Below are 11414 nucleotides of genomic sequence, written 5' to 3' on the forward strand. Positions count from 1 at the left end.
GAGGACGGGGTTTTCAGTGACCAGCACCTGGATAACCTGGAGAGGAGCTGCAGCCCGGACCAGGAGGAATCAGGGCATCCACAGACTACCGAACTGGAGGAAGACTCCAGCGGTCAGGAGACGAAGCACGAGGACCTGGAGGTGGATGTTCCATTGGTCAATGTCGCTGTTGTGAAAGTTGAAAATGATGAACCAGGACCAAACTGTGGCCAGCTGCTGTTGCACACTTCTCCTGAAGCTCAAAACAAAGATGAGGAAGGGACTGAAAGTTTACGCTCAGACTCCAGTAAAACTGCAGATCCGGAGCCAATGAGACGACACGGTGACCGCGAAGATGCTGCTGTCCCGTCAGACAGCAACTGTAAATCAAAGCCGACCAGGACCCACACGGGGAAGAAGGTATTTTCTTGCAGCACTTGCAGGAAAGAGTTCAGTAAAAGTAGTATTTTAATAGATCACATGAAGATCCACACTGGCGAAAGGCCGTACCTGTGCAACACCTGCGGAAAATCGTTTAGAAAGTCATCAACGTTCAAGAAGCATAAAATGATCCACACGGGCGAGAAGCCCTACATCTGCAAAACATGTGGAAAAAGTTACAGGCAAAATTGCCACCTGGTGGTTCACTTGAGGATCCACACCGGCGAAAGGCCGTACCTGTGCAACACCTGCGGAAAAACCTTTATTAAATCATCAAATCTTAAAAGCCACATAACCTCGCACACGGGCGAGAAGCCCTATACCTGCAAAACATGTGGAAAAAGTTACAGGCTACGTTCCACCCTGCTTACTCACTCGAGGATCCACACGGGCGAGAAGCCGTACATCTGCAAAACATGTGGAAAAGGTTACACAGAACGTTCCAACCTGGTGATTCACTCAAGGACCCACACCGGCGAAAAGCCGTTCGTGTGCAGCACCTGTAGCAAAACCTTTACTAATTTATCGGATCTTAAACGCCACCTAACCACACACACGGACGAGAAGCCCTACATCTGCAAAACATGTGGAAAGAGTTACAAGCTACGTTCCCACCTGGTGGTTCACTCGAGGATCCACACCGGCGAAAGGCCGTACCTGTGCAACACCTGCGGAAAAACCTTTACTGAATCATCAGCCCTTAAACGGCACATAGCCACGCACACGAGAGAGAAGTGATATTTGTGCAAGACGTGCAAAGGTTTTAGCCGCAGAATTGATTTGCTGAGTCACATGAAAAATCACCCGGAGGAGAAGTCTGGTGACTCGTGACAAATGAAGTTCATGTTGTCGTCCTCCAGGGGCAGCTGTCCACTCCTGTCTGACCCACAGAAGAAGAACCCGCAGAAGTCCAACCACCACCTCCTGTGGCTGATGAGCCTAATCCCCTCCCCACAAGGGTTGCAGGTTCAACCCGGATTTATGCTTCTCCGTCAACTTGACGCAGAGGGAACGATGTGGTTGTGTCGTTTTTTTTTTTTTTTTTTAAAGTTCTGCATTGAGTTTTTTTGAATCCCTGTTCCTTCTTAAAACTGTGTTTTTTGTTGCTGTGCGTAACTTACCGTCTCCACGGTGCAAATAAAGAGCTGTTAGTATTTGCTGAAGTTTCTTTAAACATGACAGTTTATTTCGTTCATCTACAAAGCCTCTCTCACACGTCCTTTTTCCCGTCTGTTTCTTCTTCACTCACATTCTCTTTGTAAAGTTAATCTGCAGCTCCATGTTGTTAAACTCTCTCCATCTATTTCGTTCAAAGGTTAGTCTAAGTTTGATATTTGTACGTGTTCAGTTTTTACAACGTTCCTCTGAAAAACATGAAGAAACTTGAGAGAAACGAGGACAAAAGAAGAAACGCAACCATCAACACGTCAGAAACCGAACAGCCAACCATCTGTCACCATTTTATAAACTTTAATGTCTGCAGCATTAAACAAAAAACCTTGAAGATTTCAGAAGTCAGTGCAGTCAGATACGGTTGCTTTTATTTCCCCTTTAAAATGTTTTTATTGATTTAGAAAACAAGAAAATTTGGTTTAGATGATGATAAATGAATGAGGAAATGAGTGTGATGTGGGATACACATCACGATACTTGAATCACGATACAATAATACGATATTGCGGTATCCCAATTTTGCGGTATATTGCGATATTATACATAATTCGCTGAAAACTGTAAAGGGCTTTAAGCATTTTAAAATCTGAGCTGCACGTACATCAGATTATCGTGTAGTCCATGGGACAAACTAAGTCAAAATAATGCAATTCAAATCATCCATGCTGTGTTGTCGTAACTATATAAGCTAAAGTTACAACATATTTATGTACGTTTTTCATATTATTTACATAATGAGATTTTAACAATATTATTGAATCACATACATAAAATCAAGTTGTACTAGATTTACAACTCGTCTGACTCATGATTTCTTCTAAAGCTGATGTTGAGATCCGTGTTGAAGCTGCAGATCTGCAGGTTGGAGAGCAGGAAGAAGAGGGAGGATCATCGGGATCAGATTCCAGGAAGAGGACAGACTTTGGATTTAACCCTTTTATATCAGACATCCGTTTAGGAGTAAATGTCTTTTTACCTTAACACATATTTAGTCAGAAATAATCATGAAAATGTAATTAAGTTTTCATTTTAGATGGATGAATCATTTTATTGTTTACAATTCTGGAATATTACACTCTCCATATGTAGAAAGAGCGGCAGTGCCCCCTGGTGGTGAGTTATAAAAGCTCAACAGAATCAGAAAAAGGTTTATTGCCAAGTTTGTTAAACACACAAAAGGATTTTTTTGTTGTGATTGGTGCAATACAATACAAATATAAAATATAAAAGCAAATATATAAGAGAGAAAATGTATAAGCAAAAATTAACAATATGAGGTTTTTAAATATGAGTCCGTGCAAAAGTGACTTAGGATGTGCATTAAAGGGGACCTATTATGGCATTTAATGTATATTTTAAACAGGCATTGAATGTCTTAAAAACAATCTAAAGATTGTTTTTTCTACATAAATCAGAAATTCAGCCTCTGGGCCATGTCTCTAGTTTTACCGCTTCTAACCTCCTTTTCCATGAGGGATTCTGAGGAGGCGGGGTTATGATAATGAGGCTCTGTGCTGATTGGCTGCTTGAATGACGTGTAGCAGGGGAGGGAACAAAGCCTCGCTCTGGGCAGAAGAGCAGCAGCTGCGTACACAAAGCGTGTCCCATGCGATGCGATCGAACTTCAGTGACAAAATAAATTCCATTGCTTTATTTTTTTTTTTTTGTATTGGACTGTCCTAACTGGCCGCGAGTTTAACAGTTTCAGTGTGGACAGAGAGCGTCCGATGTCACGCAGCTTGATAGTCGGACGCTCGCATGCAGTTATCACACGGTGTGAACGGATCTTAAAGCCGGAATTACGGTTCTGCGTTAAATCGACGCGTAACCTACGCCGTAGGCTCTGCGTTGGTGTAATGCAGAACCATAAATCAGCCTTTAGTCACCTTGTCTTCACACAGGAAGATTTAATTGAATTCTAAACAGGTACACCACAGTTATTTACTCCGATTCCTCATCATTTCATTTTATTATGTTACAAGACAAATGAATCATGTTAACTGTAAAGAAATCACAACACTGAATTTTCACAAATGGCAACTTTATTGTTAAAAAAACAACAACATGAGTTGTATATAAATAACATTTATGCACTGCCGTGGCTCAAGGAAGGACCGTGCATCTTCTGAAGGTGTCGTTGAACAGCTTCAGATAATAATGATCTTAACTACGCTGCAGCCGTCTGGACATGTGGTTGGGTGGAGCAGGTCGTCCTCCAACCTGAAGGTCGTGGACTTACCCCAGTCTGAGGAGTCTTTGAGCAGGACACTGAACCCAGGCCCCCAGTCTCGCGCTCAGCAGGCACGCCGATTTTTTCCAGTGTCCAGCCACGGTACTGCAACAAAAAATCCCATGGGGCCCAGAAAGCTTTTTTCCCATAGACCGCAATAGTAAAAGAGAAGCCTCTAAAACTGTTCACAGGACACCTCCAGCTGTAATCACCGGCAATTACTAATCTTTGTATTCTATATTTTTAAGTCATGGACTTTATATCCGTCAAAAATGTTTTATAACGGCCAGAAAAGTCAAAGAAAAGTCTCTTTCTGGGCGTGACGTCACGGCTTTGTCCGTGCACTCGCAAAGCGCGGTCGTGTGTGTCTCGGGAACGAGCATGGCTGAATCTAAGCCGTTCGGCGGAATAATCACTCAGAAAAGTGGAAAACACGGCTCACAGGTGTGTTTTTGTGGTCTCTTAATTTTTTTTCCATGACAAAAGACATTGGGTTTATAATAAAACCTCAGTAAACGAGGGGGAGCTGCTCTGATCAGTGTTGAGCAGCAGCTGAGCAGGAGACCCTCTGTCATTCATTGAGCTGGAGCTGCGCGCTATGGCACAGAGCTCAGGTGGGACGCTCAGGTCACACTCGGTCTAAACGCCCTGACCAGGGGGATCACAGACGGAAATGTTTAATAGCAACGGTGTATGGTTTGTGAAAATAAGATATCAGGCAGGAATAACACTTAATGTGAGCCCAGAAGCTGTAAAAGAATCAGAGAAAATGCAAAGTTAATTACGCCTAACATTCGGACTGCACGATCATTAATAGACAAAAAGATTTACCCAAAGGTATATAGATAAATAGCATATGACAGCTTGTGTTATTGTGGGGAATGCCATGTGTTTTTTTGTTTGTTTGTTTTTATAAAGATGACTCGTTTTATCCTTACTCAAAAAAATTAAACTCCACAAATTAACCACATTTAAACATAATATTTGACATATTTAAACATAATACTTGACAAAACTTGTAATACAAAAAATATTTGTCTTAATGTAAGTAATAAACTTGGGAAGTTTCATGGTGATACCTGCTATTTACATTTTTACCCTATTTTAGCCTATTAACCTGGGGTGTCTCATCTTAAATAAAAATGACTCGTTTTATCTTTAATTAAAAAAAACACACAAATGAACCATGTATAGTCTATAACCATGACTTTGAGAACAGCATCGGTTGATTTGCCCTATAAATCCCTAATTTCATTGTGTACATCTATCATTACCGGTCTGAAGGACTCATGAGCGCGCAGCGCTTGTCCAGAGCGCGCAGCGCTCGTTCACATTGCCCCGGGGCATGATGGGAGGCCCCAGAGCATCATGGGAGGGGACTCAACTGCGCATGCTCTATGGGCCCGTGTACCAGGAAGTAAACCAGGAAGTCAGAAATTTTTTCGGCGGATGCGCTGGGTGAGCAAACTCCATTGAAATGAATGGGCGGCCATTTTCGATCCTGTATCCAGTTATATAATACATCCATGACTGAACCCCACACTCCCACCTGATATGACGACTGGGCTACGATGTAGAACATAATTACTACTGTAAATATGCAGTACTGTTACTTGAAAATCAAACTTGTCGTCAGTTCAACATTTACTGGAATTTAAACTGAGCAGAGAGAACTTGGAAGCAGGACTGAAGATCACAAAACTGCATCTGGACGAACCAGCAAACTTCAGGAACCGTGTCATCAAGATTCAGGTGTCTGTTCCGGGACTCTCCTGTGTTTCCATGGAGATGCCCTCTGACCCTGACCTCTTCCTCATCTTCATCATCAGTACCAGCAGCAGGATGGCAGCAACCATCAGGACGACGGAGCAGAGATGACGTGGACTCTGAATGAACGGAAAGACTCCGCCCTCCAGCTCACGTCCAGCCGGTTGTCCAGACTCAGGGGAGACGCTGCACAGGTGTACTTGTGCTTCCTCTGCAGCTCCTCTTCATCCACCACCAGAGTCTTCCTCAGCTGGAAGAGACCGTTGCCGTTGGGCAGCACCGAGCCAACGGTCATTTGGTCCTCATCCACGGGTTCACCGACCCGCAGCAGCGTCAGGTTGATGTGGCGAGGGTAGAAGTCTGTGGCCAGACAGGTGATCTGGGCCCCGCCCCCCCGGCTGTGATAGGAGGCGTAGTCGAGGTCGAACACGACGCATCACCAGGTGCTTGTTGATCTCCAGCAGGTGTTTCAGAGTCCGGGCACAGAAGGGCAGGTAGATGTTTGAGAAGCGCATCTGAAAGTAAATCTGCTCCATGGTGTCCAACTGGAACTCCCAACCATCACCACCGCCGTACAGGAAGTGGGTCGTGTTACACACTATGCTTTCGGCATCATGACCATTCACACCATCCCTGACCATGAGGAAATTATGCTGATCGTCTTCCTGGTCCCCACAAACCACCATCCTCTGTTGAACGTAGATGCCTGGAGAGGTCAGGTTCAGCTGTTTTCTGGCTATGTCCAACCTGATCCTCATCCCCTTCATATTGTTCCACAGCCCATCCAAGGCTAACTGGTCCACGTCAAGCTCCTCCCCTTTCTCACCTCCAGCACCGACCTTCATCACTCTGTTGGTCTCTGAGTCATAGTACCCCACCTGGATGTCGTCCAGCATCAGGACCGCCATGTACTCTGGGAACTGGGTTGGTCCTGAGATGTAGGTGAGCAACACCGACAGCGAGTGCCCGGAGCCTAAAAAAATGCACAGAATTATCGGTAAGACCAGGGGTGAAAGTAAGCCGGATCGGTCCGGAACGGGAATCTGGAAAGAAATATAGACCCGGATCCCACAGGAAGGCGTTTTGAGCAGAGTGGGAGGAGAGAGAAGAGTGGAGAGGACAGATGATCCAGCTGTTATTCCCAGTTTACTGATGCTCACAACACGAGTAGAAACTAATCAAATGTTAACTAGAAGACAAACGTATCCCTTTATCTAACGCTGCCAGTTTGTCCCTCAGACGAGCAAACTATACTACAGCGGTGTAACGTTACATTTACACCGCTGTAATGTAACGAGCTGCCCACAGCGCCTCCTGGTGGCAGAACACAGGAATATACAGTGAACACATATACAGAACACACCTGTCAAGTCTCCCGTTTAGGTGGGAAACTACCGTATTTCACCCCTCTTTCCCGCTGTCCTCCCGTATTAGTATTTTCCTGTAATTTTCCCGTTTTATAAAATAATAATTTTTAAACCGCAAACTGAATTGTCACTAGTCTCGCCAGAAACTGCCTCTTGCTGCAGCCTGGGAGACAGTTCTCACGAGGTTAGTGGCAACAACGGGAACAAACTCGGAACAACATATCAGAGATGGATGGATGTAACCAGAGAGAGGAGATATTTCTGACAAAAAAGCAAACTTTGTGTAAATATCTCTAAAAAATGGAAACCGGATTTACTTTCCTAAAGAGGAGCAGGACCATGAACAGTCACGAGTTCTGAAAGTTATTTCAGCTGGAGACACAGAAACATGCGTCTGTGTCATCAGTCATTGATGGCAGAGAGCCACATGAGTGAAAATGACAAATTAAAATAACATGTAAATGTTTCACTTGAAGACAATCAATGCATATATAAACTAAAAATGTTTAAAATAAATAAGTGTGCTTTAATTCACTAGTGTTTTCAGTTAGGCTCTATTAAAGGAATTACAAACACAGGAATGTCCACAGCATTTCAGTGTCAACAAAGGTAGAACTAGCAGATTCTGAGCTCATAATTGTAGTTTGTAAGTGGTTGACAGGTAGTTATTTTAGATTTCTCATAAATCTGTCTTTAAATGTAATATAATACTGGACCTCGGTTGGACCGGCGGGACAGCGGCGGATTATTATTATTATTATTTTAAAATCCAAAACTTGACAGGTATGATACAGAATCGCCATCAAAATGCAGAGAAAGATTTAGGACATATTTAAGAGAAAAAGGGAGAGCGACTCCGAAGTTAGAGATGAAGAAAAGAGGGAGGAAGCAGCAGCAGAACCAAAAAGAGGGGCAGGCTATTGACAGAATTAAGGGCCAACTAACTAAATAATGTTAAACTTTACTGTCTCAGAACACACACACATAACATTACACTGGAAATTATATTAAAATGTTTTTTTTTAATTTATTTAGATGGGATAATGCATATTGACACATAAAGCAGTGTAAAAACAGGCTATTATCTAGCTCTGTGCAGCTCTCATCTAGAACATTACATGTCTATGTGAGAACAGCCTTTTTACAGTTAGTCTTACTCTGAATTAGGTAAACAACACTAGTTTTACTTTTTTATAAACTATAAGCATACTATAATTTTAAAATTGTAAAATTGAATTTGTGTCTGAGGTTTGGCCCGTGGGGGGGGGCGATTAGTTCCTACAAGAACTTTATCCTACTGTAAATAAAGAAACACAGCTGTTTCCAGCAATTTGTTACCTGAACTCATCACCAGGTGGAGGAGCAGAAACCCCGACATCAGCTGGAGAACAAACATATTTATTAGACTGCTGGTAAAAACCCGATCGTCTGTTTCTGAGTTTTTACTTTCAGTTTTGCAGATGAAAACACACGAAGACCCACGAAGACCCACGAAGACCCACGTAACAGCAGCGGAACTGATGAGCAGAGTCTGGTTCCTGACGGACGGACAGAGGAGGAGGACGGACGGTTCTGTTGTTTCCTTTCTTTTTCCTCTTCAACAATGTCTAAGGTGAATCATCTGAGAGAGTTTATCGGTCAGCGACTAACAGCAGCTGCTGTAGAAATATTCTCCGTGTTTGAAAAAAGCATCTTGGAGTATGAAGAAGAGCTCGACCGTCAGCGCAGACTGTTGGACCTCGCCTGGAAACCTGAAATCAGACTCCACAGAGTCGGTACGTAACCCTGGAAAGTTGAATGAATGAACACATGAGTATGACTCCTACAAGATCCCTTTGTTTCCAGTTAAAAGCCGTGGTGATGAAGCAAACCAACTAAATGGGAAACTCCCCAGCTCAAGCAGCTGCTGATGTGGGATTCGGAAACATCCCGAACTAACTTGTTGTTCTGTTTACTTGGTGCTGCCTTTCATGCTCCATTCAGACTCTGGACCAGACTCATATTTCACACTTTACACTTAATCCTTTATTCTGTAGAAAAGATGCAGATCACAGTGGCTCCGTGTAGATTTTTAGAGCAAATTCATAGTGTAATAATTTTTGAAGAAGAATATGAAAATGAACTGTGTCAAAAGGTTTGGATAAATCAAGAAAGATTCCCAAAGTGTATTCATTATTATTGATTGCAGTGTGAATTTTATCAACCAATTGAAGTAAAGCCATTTCTGTAGAATGATATTTCCTAAATCCATATTGGTGTTTATACAGTATATTACAGTCCTGCAAATGTTTCATCATTCTGTTATAGACCAATTTCTCCAGGATCTTTGAGAAACATGGGGGAACAGAAATGGGCCGGTAGTTTCTAAATACACTATTGTCTCCAGATTTGTAAACAGGGACTACTTTGGTAATTTTGAGGTCATTGGGTATTATTCCAGTTTCTAGAGATTTGGTGAAAATATGGCGCCTAATGGTCACACAGAGTAATGCACTTGTTTTCAAATAACTACATAGATGAAGGGGAAGACCGAAGGTTCAGGACAAACTTTAAACCTCGCAAATACAACCAAACAATCAACACTGGGAAGCACTTTTGACTTGTTAAAATCCTATCTTTTTGTCCCTTTTTGTAGTTCCAGAACTCCCACAAGAAAATGTTTGTAAGGTGGAGGAGGACGGGGTTTTCAGTGACCAGCACCTGGATAACCTGGAGAGGAGCTGCAGCCCGGACCAGGAGGAACCAGGGCATCCACAGACTACAGAACTGGAGGAAGATTCCAGCGGTCAGGAGATGAAGCACGAGGACGTAGAGGTGGATGTCTCATTGGTCAATGTCGCTGATGTGAAAGTTGAAAATGGTGAACCAGGACCAAACTGTGTCCAGCTGCTGTTGCACACTTCTCCTGAAGCTCAAAACAAAGATGAGGAAGGGACTGAAAGTTGTTGAGGAATTTATCTAACCAGTTCAGAAGTCCGCTTTGTGGTTTTTATGAGGTTTTATTGAGCCGGCGGTGAGCACGTCTACACAGGCCAGAGGTCTGGTAGAAATGCTGACCTCGAGTGAGGTTGTAATCAGATTCTTTTACAACAAGGAGTTTAACAAATGCAGGAATACACGAATCAGGCAAGAGACAAAAAGTAATTTACAGTCGGATGTGAATCGGGCCAAATGTCATTATCAGACATTTGGCATGACTGACACAGACCTCCAAATCACCCCATGGGGTGCTCTCTTGATTCCTGTCTGTTTGAACCAACTTCCAGGTGTCGGGATCTGCCCGGGGGGTAGGAAGTTGAGTAGCAAGTTGGAGCTTCCTCAAAAGGTCTTGAGTCCAGTTCAAAGCCCTGCAGGAGGTAGGACTGGGGCGACCTCCCCCTGCAGGGGGCCAAGCTGTCAAAATTCTTCATCAATTCACAATTTTTTTTTTTTTTTCTTTTTGTTGAATTACAGTGGAGTAGTGATACATATTTTGCAAGTGAACCTTAAACATGTGATCAGAAGTCAAATAACAACAAGCCAACAAAACAAATTCAAATATCAAGTAACCAACGTGTCCTAACTGTTCTTTAAAGCAATCAAAAAACTAGTTGCGACAGTTGTATGTAACGTTTTAGCAATGTCTTTCAAGTGATGCGTTATTTCTTGGACTGTGGCATTGCGGGTATAAATGTACAACATTCAGTTTTAATGAAAGCACAAGTTCCCCTTGAGAAGCTAGTAAGTAGTCCAATGCAGCACGATTCCACAAGGCCATCATCCCTAGAGCAGCCATCTCCCGTGAGAGCATCGGCATGCCCCCTGTAGCGGTCCTTGCCGAATCCTCAATGGAATCGGGCAGTGGTTTTTGGCTTGTTTTAGGCTTAACAAGCGGTTCTTCAGAAGGAGAGTATGTGGAGTCACATCTCGATGCTACACCATAATTGTCTCGCTTGTGGGGGTCTGCGGGGCCTGTGCTGCTCCTCTGCTCCTCCGCTCCTCCACCAGTCGTGGAGGTCCTGGGTGTTGGAGCTGGGCTTTCTCTTTACCACAGAAAGAAGAAGGAATCGGCCGGTCTCCGGTGCATGGTCGAGGAGCTATGCTCCCGCAGTGGGACGCGTGGAACCAGGCCAGCACCCCCACCCTTGAGTGTCGGTGGTGCAGGACGTGCTGAGCCCTGGACCACCGAGGCCCTCTCCGACACAAACCCAGTCTCCGGGTTGTGGCATGGTTTGCCACTAAGAAGAGACTGGACAGCTTTTACTTTTCTGTGGATTGACTGAACAGCAGAAGTTTAGAGTACAACAGAATGATATCATGGATTCATCCATGGCATGGAAGTCCATCTTCTTCATATATACAGAACTGAATTGCTTTGTATGGTCATAGGTCTACCCATAATCCTTTCATGGGGCGTGAGTTTTGTGTTTCCTAATGGGTGTTAACAGGTGTCAACATTGTCCATTTAAGTCCAGTTT

At 43.5% G+C, this 11414-nt stretch overlaps 2 protein-coding genes across 2 annotated transcripts; one reads left to right on the plus strand and one right to left on the minus strand.

The window, feature by feature from the left end:
* Nucleotides 1-414: 414 nt before the first annotated feature.
* LOC133440729 (zinc finger protein 436-like) lies at nt 415-5622 on the plus strand (the record flags this gene model as incomplete). Its single annotated transcript, XM_061718048.1, is given in 2 exon segments — nt 415-1180; nt 5612-5622. Coding segments are annotated over 2 exon segments (777 nt in total), but the record flags the coding sequence as incomplete, so codon positions are not given.
* Nucleotides 5623-5678: 56 nt separating this feature from the next.
* LOC133440730 (hereditary hemochromatosis protein homolog) lies at nt 5679-11165 on the minus strand. The gene is made up of 4 exons (XM_061718049.1): nt 11080-11165; nt 6897-6904; nt 6038-6563; nt 5679-5988 (listed from the first exon to the last, which is right to left on the minus strand). Exons 1-4 carry the CDS (start codon nt 11163-11165, stop codon nt 5679-5681), a joined length of 930 nt encoding a protein of 309 aa, XP_061574033.1.
* Nucleotides 11166-11414: the final 249 nt, after the last annotated feature.

This window comes from Cololabis saira, chromosome 3, assembly GCF_033807715.1.
Source record: "Cololabis saira isolate AMF1-May2022 chromosome 3, fColSai1.1, whole genome shotgun sequence".
Classification (NCBI taxonomy): domain Eukaryota; kingdom Metazoa; phylum Chordata; class Actinopteri; order Beloniformes; family Belonidae; genus Cololabis; species Cololabis saira.

Excerpts from the sequence above, each read along its gene's own strand:
- LOC133440730 (XM_061718049.1), bottom strand. The coding sequence starts at position 11,165 with ATGCCACAACCCGGAGACTGGGTTTGTGTCGGAGAGGGCCTCGGTGGT. Across the intron at positions 5,989-6,037 it reads CACCTGCTGGAGATCAACAA|CCGGGGGGGCGGGGCCCAGA; the intron begins GCACCTGGTGAT and ends CTCCTATCACAG.